Source organism: Acinonyx jubatus, chromosome A2 (assembly GCF_027475565.1).
Source record: "Acinonyx jubatus isolate Ajub_Pintada_27869175 chromosome A2, VMU_Ajub_asm_v1.0, whole genome shotgun sequence".
NCBI lineage: Eukaryota > Metazoa > Chordata > Mammalia > Carnivora > Felidae > Acinonyx > Acinonyx jubatus.
In genome coordinates, this window is record NC_069383.1 from 134861579 (window position 1) to 134884508 (window position 22930).

Below are 22930 nucleotides of genomic sequence, written 5' to 3' on the forward strand. Positions count from 1 at the left end.
ATCCTTGCCAACCCTTTTTATCGGGTATTTTGATCTTCGCAAATCTGGTAGATGAAAATTTATGTTTTATTGGGTTTCAACCTGCCTTTCTCTTGTCATGATCCAGGATTACTTTGTCCAGCAAGAACACTAGCTCCGGGCTGCCGGACAGGCCGACAAGAGCCCCACTTAGAGCTCCTCGTCGTTACCTGCCCTGCTCTTCTGTTTTATCCTTTTTCCTCTCCTTGGAGCAAGATTGAGACAGCCTAGCTTTAAAAAAAAAAAAAAAAACCTTCATGGGGAAAGAAACATCGCAGACATAATGACTAAATGACACATTTTTTTTGATAAACCCATTCTCTTTTCTCTGACCCACCTCTCTTTGCCCAGTCTGCCACTACCTCTTTCAAACCTTTTCTTTCTGTACCTTCTGCCTCTACCTCACACTAGTCAGAGATAGGAACACCTCAGCCCTCTGTGTGGACAGGTTTTTCCCAAAAAAAGCTCTCCAAGAACTCTGGGCTTATTTCTTTGATGGTCCCCGGAAACGATTTCTGCTTAGCAACCCAACAAGAGCAGATCCATTAGCGCAGGCTGTAACCTGGCCCCTTAGTACACTGCCTGGCACAGAATAGACAATAACTGTCTTGACAGAGACATAAAAATAACACACGTCAATTGCAGTTAAAACCTACATAACAAAAGTTGCCATCTTAACCACCTTTAAGTACACAGTTTAGAGGCGTGAAGTACACTCACATCTCAGTGGTTTTCTTTTGGATGAATGCATAAATAGTGGTATCAGTTACTTGTTTCTGAAAGTCAACAAGAGTCAGACCATCATTTTAATTCATGTTCTTCTTTCCTCCAGACGAAGTCATACGGAAGCGCCTCCTCATTGATGGAGACGGCGCTGGAGATGATCGGAGAATCAATCTGCTAGTGAAAAGTTTCATTAAATGGTGCAACTCTGGGTCCCAGGAAGAGGGGTATTTATTTCATCTCACTTTTGTTTCTACACCAGTGGGCTGATAAGAGTTTAAACCCTGTATACAGCCTATCAGTATTTCAGATTTTCACTCACCTTCAGTGTCCAGTGGAGGCAATTTGGGGTTAATCAGCTATAGATTTTTCTGGTCTTTCTTTCTATTCAGAGAATAGAAATAATAGAATAATAATAATAGAAATAATAATATTAATAATGTTAATAATAATTAATAATAGAAATAATAAACATTTTATGTTTATTAAAATGTGCAGAAGGTATGGTGGTAAGAAAGGAGAATTAAATTTTGGCTCACTAATTTGGTCAATTTTAGCAGGTAAGTTAGACAAAGTATCTAAATGAAATTGTCTTTGTTTTATTTTTTTTTTTAAGTAAGCTGTAGGCCCAACATGGGGCTTGAACACATGACCCCAAGATCACAAGTCACCTGTGCTACCAACTGAGCCATCCAGGCACCTCAATTTTCTCTTTTTTTAATAAGCTAATAGATAGTTGTTGCAAGGGTTTATACATATTTAATAATTTTTCTTGCATTAGAAAAATTTCCCTCATTTGAATTAACTTTTCACATAGATCTTTCTAAAGAGTGAAAAAATTGTGAAAATAAAATTGGGAGCATAAAAAAACATCTTAATGAAAACATTTTAAAATGTATTTTAAACAAAATTCAAACAAGCAGTTGTTTGAATTTAGCTTATAGTGATAAGAACAGTGGTCTCATCTTTGCACGTGTAACTAAAGCAGTTTATAAATTCAAGTACATCACATCTGGAGAAAGAAAACATAAGGGAAAGATATTTTAAATTATTTTATAATTTTTTTAATTTTTTAAAAATTATTTTAAATAAAGCAAAGGATTCTCTTAGAACTTGATAGGATTTAATTACCAAATCTTGGCGTGTACTATAATGGTTCAACTTTGGTATTTCACAAAAAACTTTATTCTGTTTTTTCTCTCTTTTTCAATAGATACAGCCAGTACCAACGTATGCTCAGCACGCTGTCCCAATGTGAATTTTCAATGGGGAAAACTTTGCTGGTATATGATATGAATCTCAGAGAAATGGAAAATTATGAAAAAATTTACAAAGAAATAGGTAAAGAAACTTAAAGCAATTAATGTGTCCATGTAATTTTAATTTTTATGACCCAAAGGAGACAATATCTGCTAACATTTTTCTTTGGTTTGTGGTAAAATAATAACAATGTTAATAGAATATAGTAAATGTTAGCTACAAAAATGTATTCTGATATGATACAATACTTAGGGTTACAGCTGTTTTTTAAACCACCAGCATCTATTTTATTAGCAATGGAACTTAACTTAAAAACACATTTCAGGGGCGCCTGGGTGGCGCAGTCGGTTAAGCGTCCGACTTCAACTCAGGTCACGATCTCGCGGTCTGTGAGTTTTGAGCCCCGCGTCCGGCTCTGGGCTGATGGCTCGGAGCCTGGAGCCTGCTTCCGATTCTGTGTCTCCTTCTCTCTCTGCCCCTCCCCCCTTCATGCTCTGTCTCTGTCTGTCTCAAAAATAAATAAAAACGTTAAAAAAAAATTTTTTTTTAAATAAAAACACATTTTAAAATTAAAAATGGATGGAGATTATACATGTTGTTACAACTGTCTTTAAAAAAAACCTTTTCATATAGAATGTAGCATTGCAGGAGCACATGAAAAAATTGCTGAGTGCAAAAAGCAAATTCTTCAAGCAAAGCGAATACGAAAAAATCGCCAAGGTAAGGATTTTGTGGAATTTAGTGTGCAAATGCTTTATTACTGAGTACTATTTTCATGTAGTTTTTAATGTTGTGTGGTAAAATCTTCAGTAAGAATCAACCTGAATTATTAAAAAGAATTAGGAGCTAAACTTAATTCTTTAAAGCTATGCTATTCCTTAAAATAGTGGAGAAGGAAGGCTATGCTGGAAAAAAATATTTTTTTTGTTTTTTTTGTTTGTTTGTTTGCTGGATGGTATTGATTATCCAAATATTTCTTAAGTATTCATTTTTTCTTTTTACTCTTCAGACCCCTTTGCCTAAATAATGTTACAGTTAATCAGCAAAGGCAATTCAGACAAATACACTAGACCTCAGGTTTTGTTTGTTATTTGTTTCACGGAACTACTTGCCAGAAAAAAACAAAGAATTTAAGCTCAGTGAGTTTTTATTAAGTACAAAGCAAGCAAACATTTGCAAGCTGCCTAAATATCTAATAAGAGGAGAAGTAATGTTTAGTTTTGCCCTGATTTCTTTTGTTTTTTAATCAGGGTTTGTCCTCATTGCAGTCCATAAAAACTAGTCCAAAATAATTTTTAATGGCTGGGGCATTGCTTCTCCTATAATGTAAATTGAAAGAAAGAAAGATAAAAAATATAATGCATAATCACAATTGTAACCTATATACAAAAAACTAGAAGGAAATAGAAAATGTAAACGGTTATTATTTTGGGGCTGTGGGGTTTTATGGCTTAGGGTTTTTTGTTTTTGTTTTTGTTTTTCACTGATCACGTATTACTTTGTAATCTAAAAAAATTTTATTAGAAGTCACACTTTTGGGGCATCTGGGTGGCTCAGTCAGTTAAGTATCCAGCTTTGCCTCAGGTCATGATCTCACAGTTTGTGAGTTGGAACCCTGTGTTGTGCTCTGTGCTGACAGCTCAGAGCCTGGAGCCTGGTTCGGATTCTGTGTCTCCGTCTCTCTCTGCCTCTCCCCTGCTCGTGCTCTATTTCTGTCTCTGTCTCTGTCTCTGTCTCTCTGTCTCAAAAATAAATATTAAAATTTTTTTTCTCTTTAAAAAAGAAGTAAAAGTCACACTTTTATTGGGGCATCTGGATGGCACAGTCAGTTAAGCATGTGACTTTGGCTCAGGTCATGATCTCACAGCTTGTGAGTTCAAGTCCCATGTTGGGCTCTTTGCTCTCAGCTCAGAGCCTGGAGCCTGCTTCTGATTTTGTGTCTCCCTCTCTCTCTGCCCCTCCCCGACTCTCTCTCTCTTTCAAAAATAAACATTAAAAAAACTTTTTAAGTCACACTTTTATTGAATTAATATGCTGATTTTCAAAACAATGAATTTTACATTTTAATGAACCAATTAAGATGCTTAATTCCTTATTTTAAAAAAATTGTTTTTTGAATTCATTCTAAAATGCATATGGTCAAATTCAGTGGCCAATTTACAGCAATGTATTTAATAATTAATACCGAATCTAAAATAATTTAAAAATGTTTTACAGTGCCTTTTCTGATTAACTGAGGCTTTTAAATGAATGCTGCCATTCATCATTTCATAAGAAAGGCCAACAGGAAATAACAAGGAAACCTGAAAGTCTCAGTGGAACAGAAACAAGGAATTTTATCAGTTCTGAATTTTAAATCATTTCTAAGTTTCTGAAATCTTTACCTTTAGAATGAGAATGAGATGTGTAATTTGCCCTTGTTAAGATCCAAAATTAATGATAGGATATATTTACCTAGCTGATCTTTTCTTTGCTGGGCAAATAGGTAGTAAGATCCTCATCAGAATCAGTCTGCTTAATGATCAATAGTGGCTTAAGTTCACTTATACTCTGCTGGCTTCTTATATCCTACCTAGGGATAGGTAAATGGAAAAACAGATTGGGAGCAAAAGTCCTTATTTAAAATTGTTTTGAAATAGGGGTACCTGAGTGGCTCAGTTGATTAAACGTCCGACTCCAACTCAGGTCATGATCTCACAGTTCATGTGTTTGAGTCCTGCATCGGGCTCTATGCTGATAGCTCAGAGCCTGGAGCCTGCTTTGAATTCTGTGTTTCCCTCTCTCTCTGCCCCTCCCCTCCCCCTCTTGCTCTCTCTCTCTGTCTCTGTCTCTCGAAAACAAATAAACATTAAAAAATAAAAAAGTTTTGAAATAATGGATTATAGTTATAGGCCAACCAAGTGACATTGGCAATACTCTTTCCATCCTTACTTTTTTTTTATTTCTTTATGCACTCAGAAAGTGATTAGGAGAGATCTGTCATGTTATACATTTTGTTTTCATATCCAGGTTCAAAAAAACCTTAATTTGATAAACATTTTTATATCTTTCAGAATATGATGCTTTGGCAAAAGTGATCCAGCATCATCCAGACAGACATGAGACACTAAAGTAAGTTTAGAGTTTACTTTGAAAGGAACTAATCTTTATACATAAATGTTCACATACTAGCCTATGTTTTCCATTTTTATGGGAGTACAAAATATGTTTCAGAAGGAGGGGTCACATCTTCCCGGTAACATATTCTAATGCTGCTTGATTAAATTTTTTCCTTCCTCCAATCTAACTGCCTCTAGGTCTAAAATAAATGCATATAGGGGCACCTGGGTGGCTCATTTGGTTCAGCATCCAACTCTTGGTTTTGGCTCAGGTCATGATCTTGTGGTTTGTGAGTTCGAGCCCCACACCTGGCTCTGCACTGATAGTGTGGAGTCTGCTTGGGATTCTCTGTCCCTCTCACTCTCAAAAATAAATAAACTTAAAAAAATAAATTCATATAATATACATCACACTAAAATGGATAAATAAAATATGGTGTACTCATATAGTAGAATACTAAATGAGGAGTGTAAAACAAATTAGATATACACTTTTTTTTAGATATACACTTTAAAAATTTTTTTTAAATGCTTTTATTTATTTTTGAGACAGAGAGAGACAGAGCATGAGCAGGGGACGGGCAGAGAGAGAGGGAGACACAGAATCCAAAGCAGGCTCCAGGCCCTGAGCTGTCAGCACAGAGCCTGACTTGGGGCTCGAACTCACAGACTGTGGGATCATGACCTGAGCTGAAGTCAGACGTTTAACTGACTGAGCTACCCAGGCGCCTCTTATACAATTTTTAAGCTCAGATTTCAAAACACAATCAGTGAAAAGAAAAACAGAAGACATACAATGAATTTTAAATTATTCCTGATCTTCTGTAATACTTGCAGAATAGTAACCATTTATAAAGTTAACGTCCCCTCATTATCTACTAATACTGTATATAATTTAGAGGGACAAATAAATATATGGGTTGGAATGATACAGTGATTGCCTGACTGGGGAGTAGAGGAAGATAAAAGGCCTGAGATAGAGGACAGGCAATAAGGTTCTAGTATCTCAAGTTAATCTGCAGTGTTTTATTTCTTTTACCAAGAAAAAGAGAAGAAAGACTTATTTTGTCAAATAAGAATGACAAAACATTAAAAGTTGTCAAATCTTGGTGGTATGATATCCTATTATCTGTGTCTTCTTAGATTTTAAAAATTATCTAGAAATTTGATTTTAATGAAATTAGTGCACATTTAGAAGTTAAGAAATCATCCCTCGCTTCAAAGTTTCATCATAATGGAGTCTAAGAACTTCTTATCCTTTAAAAAATTTTTTTAAATACTCTTTAGTAATTAAAAATTTAGGCATTAATTGTGAATTCTGTTTCCCCAATTAGCAAAATGTAACACTGTTTTATTATTTTCAGGGAACTAGAGTCTCTGGGAAAAGAACTGGAGCATCTTTCACATATTAAAGAAAGTGTGGAAGATAAGGTATTTGCACACGTATTTGAGCCTCTGTGATATGTGTATGTTTATAGATCGGTGTGCATTAACTCTTTTCTCCTGAACACAGCTGGAACTGAGACGGAAACAGTTTCACGTTCTACTTAGTACCATCCACGAACTTCAGCAAACGCTGGAAAGTAAGTAGAAGTCACGGAATGAATGTTTATAAGGACTTTTAAGTGATCCAGGGGTGTGCCCTCTAAAATATACGTCTTCTTGACAGAGCATACCTGCAGTTTCAGAGTAGGAGTATAGCTGGATGATGCCAGAAGGCATCATGTAGTTCAACTTTCCGTATATATGCAGAAAAGCCTGAAGGTGTAACAATATATGATTTAAATACATAACCAGTGTTTCATATAAAGAGAAATGCAAAGGTGATAGATTTGGAATTCTTCTTGGTTTATTATAGTTTATTGCTGTAAAGTAATGCTGCGAAGTAATTCAGGACCCAGGCAGGCAATGGTGAGTAGGTGAAGTAGTTAGCACATAAGCACATTTGCCTAGTCAGTGAATGGAACGTACTTTCAGGAACTGGAGACTTGCTCTTTGTATTGATTATAGCAAATTGGAAATTTCTATGCTATCTGATTTCCTGATCATTTTCAAGAAAAGCCTAGGGGCACCTGGGTGGCTCAGTTGGTTGAGCATCCCACTCTTGATTTTGGATTGAGCCCTGCGTCAGGCTCTGCACTGATAGAGTGGGAGGGAACCTGCTTGGGATTCTTTCTCCCTCTCTCTTTCTGCCCTTCCCTCTGCTCACACACTTTCTCTCTCTCTCTCAAAATAAGGAAATAAATTTAAAAAAAAAAAGAAAGAAAAGAATAGCCTAAAACCTAGATTTTTAAAAAAATGTATTCTCTCACATACATTTTAAACTTTTTTTTTTACATTTTTTAAACATTAATTCATTGTTGAGACGCAGAGCGTGAGCATGGGAGGGGCAGAGAGAAGGGGAGACACAGAATCCGAAGCAGGCTCCAGGCTCCAAGCTGTCAACACAGAGCCTGACGTGAGGCTCAAACCCAAGAGCAGTTCAATTGTGACCTGAGTGAAGGCGGACGCTTAACTGACTGAGTCACCCAGGTGCCCCTCTCTCACATACATTTTAAAAAATGTATTCTAGTGGCGCCTGGGTGGCTCAGTCAGTTAAGCATCCGACTTCGGCTCAGGTTATGATCTCACAGTTCGTGGGTTCGAGCCCCGCATCGGGCTCTGTGCTCTCCCTCTCTCTGCCCCTCCCTAGCTCATGCTCTGTCTCTCTCTCTCTCTCTCTCTCAAAAATGAATAAGCATTAAAAAAATTTTTTTAATGTATTCTATCACATAAATTTTACATTTTGATTATGCTCATAAACACCAACAGCCAAAACAGCATTTTTAAAACCAAACACTGTGTGGGTCAATTGCAGTCATGGACTGCCATTTTGCCATCTTTTTAGATATATCAGCTAATAAAGGATAAAAATGTTGTCATGTATTTGCTAAATATATAACTTAAGAAAATTTGACTGCAGTTTTATGGTTCTTTCTCAACTACAGATGATGAAAAGCTCTCCGAAGTAGAAGAAGCTCAAGAAACCAGCATGGAAACAGACTCCAAGCCATAGACAGGCTAATCCTTCACCATTCCCAAGAATACGGAAGTAACAACATGCTCACTGTGTTTGGAACTTGTACTCTTGAGATTTAAAGTTTTGGCAGTGAACTACTTTGCTTTGAAATGTTAATGCACTGTTCATTCCGATTTCTTTACACAAAGGGAAAAGACTTTAATATCGATTTGTTTGTATTGAAATGCCTTTTTTATTCTTGAAAGGTAGGAAGCAACATCCCAAAATGTTTAGTAGAATGTTTTCAAGCCAGATATGTTTTGTGCTCAGTAGTGTTGTAGGTAGTTTTTAACTGGTAACACTGATTGGCTTATAAACTAAGTTGAAGGTTGTGAGAAAGCAGCATTTCCAGGATGTGGGTGAGAAAATGAGTCAATCTGGAAATTGTTACCACTTTTGAAAATGGAGTTCATGAATAGGCTTCAAGAGGGCTGCAAATTTGTGAAATTATGTTCAAAATAGGGGTAGCGTATGCTCATTTGGGGAGAAGTTGCATGATACTAACAATCGGTGGTGTAAGAGGTAATTATAAGATGAAAGCAAATCAATATGCATTGCTTTCTAGATCTCTCTCCTCAACACTTGAGCAATGTGGTTATAAAATGTTTTGTTAATATGTTTTCTCCTACTGTTTGATTATGTAGGGGTCATTTTCAGCAGAAAAAAAAATTGATAAAGAAAAAGTTGTCTCAGAAAAACAGTCTGTTAAGATGGTCTTGCATAAAGGATTTCATCATCTTAAAAATTAAGCTAAGGCTGAATCATTTGTAATTTTCTTAAGTATGGAATTTAATGCTCAGTACTTGTTAGGTTCCATCCTTACCATTTATTTTAGTTCGGAAACATGACAGTTCGCATGAATCATACTTTAAACAATGTTAAATTTTTGTAATCTTAAGAATTCTTATCTTTAAATATGAAAGTTGAAAATTAGCTCAGTAGTAGTCATATTAAAAGTGTCATAATACCTTTAACTGGCTTCCTCTAATTTCATCTGGCAAATCATGGGAGAAATTTCTTTGCGGACCTCCTATGCCCTGATCAATGTTTCTGTTTTCCAATATTAGGAAGAATTATGAAGCAAAAACTTGCTTATGTTGACTCAGAATTAAAAATCAGTTTTCCGAAAAAGAATTTTTTTGAAGGACTGTTGGGCAGAATATTCTAAGAGATGTCCTTCTCCCCAGTTGATTAATTCACTAGAGTGATTTATTCAGGATTATGTACCAAAAGATAAGAATTCCCATAAAGATAAGTTCTGTGCAATCAGGGACAAAATCAGAAGCAGCAGCGGGTACATGGGAAACATACATTTTTCAGTTTATACTTCCTCATGGTTCTCTTGGATATCCTCTGGAACTGCTTCGAAGACTGAAGAATTTCATCCCCTAGAAACTCACACTGTTGAAGCTCCGCATGTCTTTGGGCCAATAACTTCATGGATTTATCTGTCACTGTTTCTATGAGGTCATCCACCTATGACAGATACAAAGAAATGTAGCCGCGTGTTGGAAAACCTTGTAGAAACCAAAGGGGCGGTTGTTTTTCCTGAGAGACAAGTTCAGGACTTGGTGGACGTTTTGTAAATCCCAAAGTATTATTCTAATTCAAGTCATGGCAAACAGAGCTTGAAAACATGCATTTACCACCCAGCGGTAAAGACGATCTCATTTCTTCTCAAAAGAAGGCTGTGTGCATGCCTTCATTCTAATTGAATTCACTCAATATTTATTAGGCACACAGCATCATCCGAGCTGCCCTTAGCAATCCTTCAGCCACCCTCAGAATGCCCCCCACTAACATTATTTCTTCATGCTAATCATTAACTTCATCCCACAGCCATGCTGTCTAGCAGGGCTGCGTGTTCAGTTCAACTGGGCCCTCTGTGATGCTTCTGAAAAACACAAAGCAAAAGCCTTTGTCCACTACCTGCATTTGAAGCTTTCCCACTGTCAAATCTGATTTTCGGAGGATGTTTTCCACTCTATGTTTCTTTTTTTTGAGTGCTGGAAAGTGGGATCTCTTTTTTGATGAGTACGGAACCTATCACAAAAATGCAAAAAAACCACTTCAGCTTAAGAAGTACCAACATTATTTCTGTGACAGTGCTTAACTAAGAATTCTCACCCTTGGGACATTCTCTTATAAACTGAACATTTGCCACATAACAACATTGGGTTGGAGACAGCATTCATATTATTCTCCACGCCCCATGTATCTCCTTTGTGCCCAGAGCTCTCTTTGAAGAGATCTATAGGGTGCAGAGAAATGAGATTGTCTGGTTCTGAAAGAATATACAGTGTCGGGAAAAGCAGGTCATTCGTAAGGGGAAGAAGAAATCATTGCCTCTGCAGCTGCTGAGCACAGTGAGAGTGGGGGTTGCTGAGGACCAGTGCCCCAGAAAGCTCATTAGCACTGGATCCAGTTGTTAATTTGGTCTCTTTTCTGCAGGTTTCCTTATTTTCGTGGCAGACATGTCTCCAAACATAAAAAGGAAGCTCTGGGTTCTTTTCACCCCATGCCTGATATTTTCCTATCGTCCCTGGCTTGCTGGTTCTAAGTACCTGCCCTAATAGTGTTGCTATTGGAAATCATTCCTAGGTCATGGCTCCTGGCTAAAAGGCTCCTTTTGGTCTTACTGGGTTCACTCTTCCTTCCCCTTGTGCTTAGTAACTAGTATTTGGAATTATTGTTAGACCTACACACAGTGGGAGGAGGAATCACATCTGGGATCTACCCTGTGTCTGAGTTTACAGACGAGTCTGCTGACCCACCACTCTGCCCAGCCAACTTGCCCAGGCTCGCATGTCCCTTGCCCGACCCTCCCCAGTCCATCTATATAGTTGGACTCCTCTTTTTTCTCTCCCATAAAACCCAGTACTTTTCCTACCGAACACTCAGCACACGTGGTAATTGCTAAGTTATATCTGTGTTTGTTGAATACCACTATTCTAATGTCAAATGCCTAGATGGTCCAGGCAGGTTGTGTAAAACAGAACCAGTTGCAGCTGGTGGTAAACTGGAGAGAATGTGCCTCCTGCCAAGGGGCCAGCCTCTGCACATCTCCTGCTGTCAATCATGAGAAACTGTGGGCCTAATGCTCCCAAATCCCATTTTTCAAAAGAAGGCTTAAAATCCTGATTTTTTTTGGAAATAGTCTCATTTTTCAGTGTGACCAATTAATTCACATACATTGTTGAGATCATTCTGAGAACTAAACAGAACTCTTCACAGCCAGTTGACAACCTTTGATTTAATGTCTTTCGCTGACCAGCAATTCTTGCTATAAACAAATATATCCATTTTTTTCTTTCATGGTCAGTGATACTTGTTCCTAAGAAGTCTTTCTCTATACTGAAATAATTTTTATTGTCCTCCAGAGGTTTTAAGGTTTTACCTTTTCCAAACAGATCTAGAACCCAACAGGAATTAATTTTGTATATGGTGTGAGATAGGGATCAATTTTCTTTTTTCCCCTATGAACATCTACTGGTCCCATTGCCATTCATTCAAAAACTTATCCTTACCTCAGTGCTCTGCAGAGCCATGGTTTAATGTCTATCCCCTCTACTAAACTATAAGGTTCACAAAACAGGACTATGTCTTTTAGTCCCCAAACCTAGAAATTGCCCAGTACATAATAGGAATAAAATGAATGCAAACCTAACACACAAAAGGCAAAACTCAAAACTAATATTGGTGCATTCTGACAATGATACTCTAGAACAGCACTGTTCAATAGAACTTTCTGCTAAAATGGAAATTTTCTTTCTTTATGTGCTGCCTAATACAACAGCCATGAACCACATGTCATTAGCAATCAACTTGAAATGTAGCTAGTGCAACTGAGGAAGTGAACTTTTATTTAATTTTAACTAAACAGTCACATATACCTAGTGGCTATCATTTGAGACAGTACAATTAGTATTCAGCATAGTAATTAAGATTAAGGACTCAAGAGCCAGACCTTCCTGGGTTTGAAACCTGTCTCTACCACTTATCTAAGCAAATTATTTAACCTCCCAGGGCAATCCTTAAAATAAGGATAGTATTGCCATCTACGTTTTTTTTTTTTTTTTAATGTTTATTTATTTTTGAGAGAGAGGGACAGAGCATGAGCAGGGGAGGAGCAGAGAGACAGGGATACACAGAATCTGAAACAGGCTCCAGGCTCTGAGCTGTCATAGGGCTTGAACTCACAAATTGTGAGATCATGACCTGTGCCAAAATCTGATGCTTCACCGACTGAGCCACCCAGGCACCCCTGTATTGCTATCTACCTCATAGGATTGTTGTAATTATTATCTGAGTTAATATTTATAAAACACTTAAAACTGGAGCAGAGTTAGCTTTAAGTAAATATTTGCTGTATTTATGTATTTTTTAATAATTTTTTTAATGTTTATTCATTTTTGAGAGACAGACCATGAGCTGCGGAGGGGCAGAGAGAGAGAGGGAGGCACAGAATCTAAAGCAGGCTCAGGCTCTGAGCTGTCAGCACAGAGCCCGACATGGGACTCAAACTCATGAACCACGAGATCATGACCTAAGCCGAAGTCGAACACTTAACTGACTAAGCCACCCAGGTGCCCCATTTGTTATATTTAAAATAATTAGGGCACCTGGGTGGCTAAGTTGATTAAGCATCTGACTCTTGGTTTCAGCTCAGGTCATGATCTCACGGTTTGTGAGGTTGAGCCCCACGTTGGGCTCTGTGCTGACAACGTGGAGCCTGCTTGGGATTCTCTCTCATTCCCTCTCTTCCTATCCCTCCTGCACTCTCTCTCTCTCAAAATACAATCTCCCTCTCAAAATAAATAAATAAACTGAAAAAATAATAGTTCAGGCGATTAAAAAAAAAATAGCCTGGGCAATTTAGGCTGAAGTTTATATATGCACAGATAAGCATAGGCTTTGGTTTGGAAACTCTTGGACTGTCTACTACCACACTGTCTATACATGTGACTATCTTTAAATTTCACTTACAGTGAAATACAATTAAAAATTCAACTTTTTAATTGCACTGGCCACATTTCAGGCTCAAAAGTCACATGTGGCTATTGGCTACAATGTTGGACAGTGCACACTTGTATCCTCACACAAAGTTCTTTTTTTTTTTTTTAACGTTTATTTATTATTGAGACACAGACACAGAATATGAGCAGGGGATGGGTAGAGAGAGGGGGAGACACAGAATCTGAAGCAGGCTCCAGGCTGTGAGCTGCCAGCACAGAGCCAGATGCGGGACTCGAACTCACAAACCGTGAGATCATGACCTGAGCTGAAGTCGGATGCTTAACCAATGAGCCACCCAGGCGCCCCGTCCTCACGCAAAGTTCTACTGGGCAGTGGTGAATTCCTCTCCACATACCATGTATGATTGACCTGATGCTGATAACATACTAACTTGATATTTGAATAGTTGACAAATCAGTGGAAAGCTCCGAACTCTACTATTGCCCAGATTATAGTAGAAGCTGAACCATTTGAGTCAGAAGTAGATGAATCAGACCCAGAAAGCCTGCTTCCTGTGCCCTAAATTCTTGGAGAGGAGGACACAGGCAGCAGATTCAAAGGCTTTATTATGAGAACTTAATTATTATTATGAACACTGACTTATATGAAAGTCTGTAGAGGTGAGTGTGTTTTAGCATCGTACCTTCTGCAGTCCTGAAGGAAGGGATGTCACAGACAACCGCTTGGTGGTTCTCCTGGCCCGGAGTAGAGTATTTCCTCGGGTTATCTCCTCTGTCTCAGCTTCTACAACATCAAGTTGTATAGTCGCTTAGAAAGAAGGAGGGGGAAAAGAACTTGTAAGGATCACAATGATCAACTTTCTTACTAGAAAGCGCTGTGGGGGTGCCTGGGTGGTTCTGTCGATTAAGCAGCAGACTCTTGATTTCGGCTCAGGTCATGATCTCACAGTTCGTGAGTTCCAGCCCCACGTCGGTCTCTGTGCTGACAGTGCAGAGCCTGCATGGGATTCTCTCTCTCCCTCTCTCTGTCCCTCCCCCACTCACACTCATGTTCTCTCTCTGCCTCTCAAAATAAACAAACTTAAAAAAAGAAAAAAAGAAAGTATTCTGAAAAGACAGCATTCCATGCTCCCTCGGTAGCTTTTTTCCTTAGGGTTAAAGACAAAAAATGGGTTTGCTTTTTCTTTTCTGTTCTTTTTTAACTTAAAAAAAAAAAGTTTATGCATTTTTGAGTGGAGTTGGGGGCGGGGGACAGAGCGTGAGCAGGGGAGGACAGAGAAAGAGGGAGCCACAGAATCCAAAGCAGGCTCCAGACTCTGAGCTCTTAGCACAGAGCCAAAATGTGGGGCTCAAACCCACAAACCCTGAGATCACAGCCTGAGTGGAAGTTGGACACTTAACTGACTGAGCCACCCAGGCGCCCCTGGGTTTTCTTTTTCTAATCTTACACTTTCTCCTGTACACATCTGCCTTTTCTCGTGGTCATGACCTCAGTGGTCACCAACGTGTGCTGACAAGGTGGTTATGTCTCTGTGTTTGAGACGTCGTTTTTGCCCTGGATTACTTTTTCCTTTAATTGTTGTGGAATTAGAAAAAGTACCCCTCTAATGTATGAGACCATCCCTTGAGTACTTGTCATTAATTGAAACAATGTTTAAAGCTATTCACTCCCCAGCCCTGTGGCTCAAGTCTCAGTCACCAAATAACATACTCATTTTCCAGGAGCCATGTGAAACCCAGCCTCCTTAATATTTTTCTTTATGTCAGTTCAATTCTTAACACAATACATGCTTTTACAAAGGAATCCTTAAAACACTAGCATAAATAAAACAGCATCCTAAATAGGCATTAAAATTAATATGGTAAAAACAAACCATGTTATTGCCTGCAGAAGGCACTAAGGTTAGGTTATTCTCCTTTTTATTAAAAAAAGAAGGCAGGGCATGAGGCTTTTATTTCATGTAGTCAAAGGGATTGACCAAGGGCATTGGGGAAAAGGTGTTTGCAATTCTGTGTTTCAGTGCCTTCACCCCGTGCTCACACCTACAATCTTGCTTAAGGTCCGTTGATAAGAACTTCTCAAGGAGTGGTGGCTCCTAAGTGAATGGGGCTCTGCCCTCCGAGCAGGTGCTCAACCCAGGGACTCCTCCCTCCCCCTGCCCTCCACTCTCCAGCTCTTCCCCAAATCTCACAACTTCAACCTATGAACGCTTCTCCCATTACCTCCGCATCCCCACTGTTGGCAACCAACCAAGCTACTATCGTTCCTTGCTGGAATGAATGTTCAGAGCCTCTCTATCGTTCTTCCTGGATCTGCTGACCTCCCATCCCCTCCCTACTCTGCAGCCGGCGCTGTCTTTAAAAAATACAAATCAGATTATATAAATCCCCAGCTTGAAAGTATTTGATGGTTTCTTATCAAAAAGTTAAAAATTCTTAGGAGAAAGTTAAAAATTGTTAATGTGGCTTACAACGTCCTGATCACCTTATTCACAGGCTCTTCCTTGACTGAATTGCTTTCTTTTCTTTATTATGCTCAGTGCTCTTTTTAGATGGGGATATGAATATGCTCTCCCCTCTTCCTGGAAAACTCTTCCCACTCTCCTCATCTGACTCTAGTTGTCCTTCAAATCTCAGCTGAGCTGTCCCTTCCTCAGGGAGGCCTTCCTAGGGCTCCTCCCCCAAAGTTAGAGCACCCGTGATGGGTTTCTGTAGGTGCCCTGTGCTGCTACTTGGCATCAGATGTAATTATCTGCCTAGTGTTGGAACGTCCCTCTATTCTATAACTTCCTAAGATCTGGGACCATGTCTGTTCCACCCACTACTCTATCCTTAAGAGCGTGGCGGACATAAAATAAGTATTTGCTGAATATTTGTTAAAAATGTTGGGAAGGTCAACAGGGAAAAGCCACTGTCTTTGGGCCACAGGTGAGACAGTGTCATAATGTTAGAGCTATGGCCTGAAAGGCATGTTTTTGGAAGAAATCTTGGTATAGATATTGGTTATTCCAACTAAGACAAAAATAAGCCAACGCACACATATGGGAAGGAAGAATTGGATCCTCTGTGTCCTGTTAGACTCTTCAACTTCAGCCCCATCAGTATAGAAACATGTTGTCTTTGTTATTTTCAATGAAAATAGGTAAGTCCATCCATACCAGGTAATTGCTAGAGGCTTGGATGCTAGCATTACTGACTGCTTTTTCCAGAAGAGAGAGTTTAAAAGGGCCATCAGTCACCTGGAAGCCATCATTTTTGGGGGTGTTTATTTGTTTATTTTCTGAAAAAGTAGTACTCACCAGGTATGCAGCCTTATCACTGTGTGAAATGTGGGATTGTGTGTGGATTCCCTATCTTAGGGCCACACACGTTTCCTGGTGCTCTGCTATAAAGGACATGAAGAAGCTACACAACATATTTAGGGCAGTGAAGCTGCCCTGTCTGGCACTGTAATGGTGGATATAGGACATCACATGATGGCGTTGTCATATTAAGCCAAGACGTTAGTAATAGAGGAAACTGTGTGGGTGGGGTAAGGAGTGAGGGTATATGGGAAGTAAATCTCTGTATCTTCCATTTTTCTAGTAAACCTACAACTGCTCTAAAAAAAATAGTCTATTAACTTAGAAAAGCTACAGACAAGAATGCAAATATTAGTGGTAATATTCGTTATAATTGATAGGACCCCTCCCCCCCACCAAACAGCATCACTGCATTGCATAAAAGACTTCAAGTCACCAATTCAAATGTTGATTCTTCCACGAGGAATGTGGGAATTAGATACATAAAATGTTACTTAGGATTTACCAATCATAAATTATATTCATAGAAATCTCCCATACCCTCCACTGTAGGAAATAGCTATTTCAAAGGTTGCATTACTGCTCTTTCCAGAAACAAAAGAAAAATCCTACTTTAGTTTGATTTTCTCATATACATGTACGCATACATATAGATGTATGTATGTGTCTACACACATATAGGCATGTGGGTGCACATTTAAATAAAACAGGGGCTTTAGAAAAAAAGACCACCAGTTGGACTGGGAAGGACCGCAGAGGCAATCTAATGCAGAGCTCTTCAAAATGTATGCACAAGTACATCATCTGGGGCTAGGTACAGAATGCAGATTCTGACTCAGTAGACCCAGGCAGGGCCTGAGATTCTGCATTTCAGACAAGCTCCCAGGAGATGCCACACTTTGGGTAGCAAGCAAAGCCGTCCTAATTTCACTATTCCCCCTTGGCCTTGACACTTAACCACGAGTTGCCTTTGATTACCATTCTGTGACAGCTTTCTCATTCTTGGTTTCATGAATAACCTGGCAGATGGAAGGTCCTTGACAATTCTAGGAAGAAGGCTCTGAGGGTTTGAAAGGAAAGTTTCCTTAGGGTTGGCGCAGGCCCCTCTGCTGCCATTTGCTGACTTGCTTCTACTTTTGTAGGACAGCATCCTTCCCAAAACAGTCTTCACTTTCTTCATCCAGGTTTTTTTTGTATTTTGCTGGCTTTCATGAAATTCCATGTCGCTATCCCCGGACGTTTCATCTTTGGGCACCAATATGTTTTGTTTTACTAGGTTGGTAGACACAGCTCTATGCCATCTAAAAATTAAAAAAGAATTTGTTTTAAGGAAATTAAAAAGTTAGAAACAATGACTGAAATCATCAAAATCTAAATTTGAATTGTGACCTAATCACACAATTCCAAAAAGTAAAACTGTAGACCAAGAATCAAATCACAGAAAAACCAAGCCAAAGCAACCCCTTGGTGTTTTGTTACCCAACTGTAGTCAAGTGCCTTCTGGCCACTCTCTTGTTTTATCCTCTTAGTTCCCTAAGAGGTAGGTCATATTGTTATCTCTGTTTCACTAACGAGTAAACTGAAACAAAGAGAGGTTAAGTTAATTTGGCCAAGCATAGAATGCCGATTTTAATCCGGGTCTGTGAGTGTTAGAACACATACTGGCAAATAGGCAACCTTGTCTCAATGATGGCTTTTGCTGGATTTGGTGGTTCCCAGTCTACAGTGATGAGAGAGGAGAGTCGGCTAGAGTAGTCATTAAGGGATGCAGTCCCCAAAGCCCCATAAATGCTGCATGTACACAGAGCACTCATTTGGATAGAGTAACTCTAAACTCTTGTTTCTAAAATCGCCAATAGTCACACACCATCTTCATCATTTTGGCATATCTCAGTAATACAAATAGATAACGTTCCTTAGCAGCTTTCTATGCACTGAACACTCCTTCAAGTTCTTCCCTGTATTTTATGTAATTTACCCTTTTCCTACTGTCATCTCCTTTTTATAAATGACAGATTAAAGCTTCGAAAGGTTAAATAAGCCCAGGATCTGATCCCAATGTCTGCGTTACTCACTATTCTAGAGTAAATATCATCTATGTCATGATAACCATTCTTCAGCTAATATTCTTCCTCAAGTAGCTGTTATCTTTAGTGTCATCCAAAACAATAATATCCATAAAATCCCAGGGATTTAAAAAAGTTAAATCTTGGGCACCTGGATGGCTCGGTTGGTTAAAAATAATTAAACCTTTTATTTTGAGATAATTGTCATTTCACAGGAAGTCTTAAGAAGTGATACGGAGAGATTTGCCCAGTTTCCTCCAATGGTAACCTCTTGTAAACGTGTAACTGTCACAACATCGATACCGTCAAGATATAGAACATTTCCGTCACCACCAGGATCCTTCATGTGTTATGGCCACGCCCACTTCCCCACTCACCCCCACCGTCTCCTTGAGCTGTCCTCCTTTTGTATAATTTTTGTCCTTTCAAAAATGTTATATAAATGGAATCATACAGCCTATGATCTTTTGGGATTTACTTTTTTTCACTCAGCATAAATCTCCTGGAAATTCATCCAGGTTGGTGGATGTATCAATTATTTGTTCCTTTTTGTTTCTGAGTAATATTCCACGATATGGATTACCACTGTCTAATCATTCGCTCATTGAAAAACATTTGGATTGTTTCCAGCGTGGGGCTAATATGAATACACACATAAGCATTTGTATGAATATAAACTTTCATTTCTCTGGATGAAATCCCAGATTTTATATTGTTATGTTATGTTTGCAATATATGGGACATGTATTTCTAAAACGGATTAAAATAAGCTCATAACTAATAAAAGATGTCCTTCATCATATGCTACCTAAAATATCTCGCGTACCACCATGCAGCATCCTCCAAGAAAATACTGCTCTAACCTGGACCTAAATCATTCAGCTTCTCTGTAATTACACATGGGAAGTGGTTCAGAAGAGTCCAGGCACCGGAGTTAAATGGTCTTGTTCAACCCTGCACCACGCTTCCTAGTTACGTGATCTTGGGCATGTTATGTAACCTTTATAAGCTTAGGTTTTTCTCATTTGAAAACGGGTATACTGTTTTCAGAAATATGGGAATAAAAAGAAAAATTCATGTACTTGGCACCTAATAAATGATAGCTTTTACTAATACGTGATTCAGATGAGTGAGGAAAAAATGTAAAAGGCAAGGAGGGACCTCAAGCTAGAAGTCAAATGAAGGGAGGCCATGTTGGGTAGCCAGCCTCCCTTTTAGGACTGGAACAGGAGTTCTTCCAGTTACACATGCACTCAAACGCTAGGGGGTGCTATTCACATTCAGTCATCGAGGTGTATAGTTAACTATAACTTTCTAGCAGATGGCAGTAAAGTGTTTGAAAGATGGAATGCCATTTTCTAATTTGCCCAAAGACCATTTATGGGCTAAGAATAATCTTCCATAGAACCCTGTGAGAATCATTTAACAAAGCCATCAATTTCTACTACCGTAAATACACAAATGCGCGCGCGCACACACACACACACACACACGCACACGCACACTCCCAAAATAATAGAAATACAACTTCAGGAGGCTCAAGAACCCCAAAGGCCATCCACGTCGTCTCTCAGATTAAAAGCCCAGCTCTAAGGAGTCCAAATCTCTAGAATGTATCTCCCACACCATGCCCTGCACCCTCATTCCCTATTTATTGATTTGTTTTTTTTAAATTTACTTGAGAGAGACAGAGTGTGAGCAGGGAAGGGGCAGAGAGAGAGAGGGACACAAAGAATTCCATGCTGTCAGCACTGAGCCCAAGGCACGGCTCGAAATCACACACCATGAGATCATGACCTGAACCAAAATCGAGAGTAGAACACTTAACCAACTGATCCACACAGGCTCCCCCCAATCTATTTATAACATAACAAAGGTGAGTTTATTCCAGGGCCTTGGAATAGAACTGTTGTTAATTTCTGTCTTGAAAAGAACCCTTCCCTTCTCAAGTTTTCAAGTATCTTGGTTGGTAATGAACTTATTTTGTTGTAATGCTTCCCCTTTTAACCTCATTTTCTTATTGAAAGTGGAAATCTCTGCAATATTTCATTTTGTCCAAGGAAGTTCAGAAGGTTGGTGTTTGATGATTCAGGCCTCATAAAAACACCTCATTTCTACATGTCTGAGCTATTGCTCATGAACCTGGTAAGAAAGAAGCCAAAAGAAATTGGAAAATAAATCATCTCATTGATTTTCCAAATTAAAATGTATTATGTTTGGAGTATTTCATGCCTGTGTCTATGGTTTTTCCATTGGCAGGAAATACCAGATATAAGACAGTTTTAACATTAGATTAAAGAACGTGCACAGCGTGAAGTACAATTAGTACGTATTTCGGTACCTATTGCTGGGCAAGGGAACAGAAAGCATTCATTCATCATGGCCTCTTCCCAAAGAATGTAGTAGTGAATTCTCAAAATCATAGTATTTACAGAGGACATGTGATGTCTAAAATTTTGAGACTGAAATAACAACTTAGTGCTTATTTTAGCGTCCTATGTCGCATTAAAACCCAAATTCAGGTGGAAAGGAAAGGTTTTCCTCATCACGATTACACTTTCCTATTAAATGAGGCTTCCCTTGTGGCACTAGGCTTCCCGACCAATGTATAAATGCAGTGCTTCCCCCAACCCCCGATCCGTTCAGAGACTTCATTTCTAAAGGCAAAGCTGAAACAGAGATGCCACCCTTTCTCACCATCCCAGTGAACATCGTTTAATGCAAAATCCAAAGAATCTCCCTTAACAGAAAAGGAGATGACTCCTGTTTACCTACCTTTCCATCCCCTTCCTTTTGAAGGGGCCGTTTTTCTTTCTGGGTTGCTGGAGTCTTCGGTACTGGCCAGCTCTTCCACAGGCACCCTTAAAAGACTCTGGAAGATACAGTTGAGGGGGGTCCATTGCTGTCAGGTCCACCTGCCGTAGCTGTTGTGGATTTCTTCAGGTCTTCAGCTCACAACAGCAAAGGAAAATAGCCAGTGCCACAGGCGCTTTTAACTTCTGGGATGTTGGGGGCAGGGGCGGGAAGTATGTAGGAAAGTTTTGGAATCTTGTTCTTATTCCCTTCTAGGTGTGAGAGACATCACTGGTGGGACTGGCCCTGTTTACCACTTCTCAGAGGTTGGGGATGATGCATTTGACAGAGCGGTGGGAAATTCCGGTTGGCTTTGTGGAACACTGATGCTTGGGCAAGGCAAGTGCAGAAAAGGTGGCCTGATTGCCTAACCACTGCCATTTGGGTTGGTAATAAAATAATCACGCACCAATGGGTTATGGCATTCAGATGTGCATGTTTGAGTCCCAAAAACAAAGACCCTGTAGGAATATCAATGATCCCAGCTTTCGCCAGGTTTCTCAGCTAGAGCTGATGAATACTCTCTCGGCCCTGGGAGACACACGGTAAAAAGGCCAGTTGTTATCTGGCCATCTCATAGTACACCCCAAGGTTATTTTATTATATCGTAGAATTTTGCAGCCATCTCTCAAAGCACAGGGCTGAAAAAGTTGAGTGCCTTGTCCATCCCTTTCCTTTCTAAGATTTCCCCCTTTATTTCCCGGGGAAGAGCAAATTCTGCCTGCAAATTCTTCTTACCACAAGGTGGCAGCAGACACTAGGATTTATTCCCATCGTACTCCCTAGCGTTTTTGAGTTTTTCAGTAGGAAATAACTATGCTAGGAAAGAAAATTCTAGAAAACTATGAGAGAGAGAGAGAGAGAGAGAGAGAGAGAGAGAGAGAGAGAGATACATGGATTACCCTGTTTTTTGCATTTGTACTCATCAGTAATCTGAAGCATACTTCTCGAACTTTCATGTGCGCATGAATTACCTGGGGATTTTATTAAAATACACATTTTGATTCAGGAGGTCTGGGTGAAATCCATGAATTTGCATTTCAAATAAACTGCCAGGTGATACTGATGATGCTGGTCCACAAACCACACCTGAAGTAGTGAGGGTCTTGTATGTTCCAGTGCTGTGAGAAAGAGCTTAAAAAGGGTCAGGAACGAAGGGTATTATTACATTGAGGGATTAAGAGGTTTCTTGGTCCAGTGCCACTGTCAGTTCACCTACCCTATCTGCTTGTTTTCGCATCTGTAAACCAGGGCTACAAATAGCACCCAAGCCCTCGGACAGTGGGTGCAGGTGGTCCTTTGGGAAACAATGAAATGCAGCACACCCGATGTGCTTTAGCCAAAATGGCTTGTGGTTCTCCCTGGTCTGTTTTTCCTCAGCTGTTGGAATTCCCAGAGTGCGATAAATGATGAGTGCTTGAATGAAGGAATAAATGAACGAGCATTCTCTTTAACCACGAGCCAATCATTTCCAATCGATCACTGGAATAGTGGTCTTAATTCTGTCGGGTTTTGTCGAATATCTAGATGAATGAGATCAATTCTACGTTAGGAAGAGAGCTGGTTTTTATTTGTG

General features: G+C 39.3%; 2 protein-coding genes across 3 annotated transcripts in view; one reads left to right on the forward strand and one right to left on the reverse strand.

Annotated features, from left to right (window-relative positions):
* Positions 1 to 9131, forward strand: part of THOC7 (THO complex subunit 7) — a 24021-nt gene extending 14890 nt beyond the window's left edge. Inside the window, exons 2-8 of one of the 2 annotated variants that reach the window (XM_053219129.1) lie at positions 851 to 968; positions 1955 to 2082; positions 2635 to 2721; positions 5055 to 5112; positions 6464 to 6530; positions 6613 to 6682; positions 8087 to 9131. In XM_053219129.1, coding sequence (XP_053075104.1) covers positions 851 to 968; positions 1955 to 2082; positions 2635 to 2721; positions 5055 to 5112; positions 6464 to 6530; positions 6613 to 6682; positions 8087 to 8154 — 596 coding nt within the window. In that variant the 3' untranslated portion in view covers positions 8155 to 9131. The remainder of the gene's footprint in view (positions 1 to 850; positions 969 to 1954; positions 2083 to 2634; positions 2722 to 5054; positions 5113 to 6463; positions 6531 to 6612; positions 6683 to 8086) is intronic. The other variant, XM_053219130.1, reaches the window with a different exon arrangement.
* Positions 4456 to 21629, reverse strand: CA2H3orf49 (chromosome A2 C3orf49 homolog). Its single transcript, XM_053219131.1, has 6 exons — positions 21277 to 21629; positions 17414 to 17736; positions 13817 to 13941; positions 10087 to 10200; positions 9469 to 9633; positions 4456 to 4573 (listed from the first exon to the last, which is right to left on the reverse strand). The coding sequence occupies exons 1-6, from the start codon at positions 21399 to 21401 to the stop codon at positions 4541 to 4543; spliced, it is 885 nt and encodes a 294-aa protein (XP_053075106.1). The 5' UTR covers positions 21402 to 21629; the 3' UTR covers positions 4456 to 4540.
* Positions 21630 to 22930: the final 1301 nt, after the last annotated feature.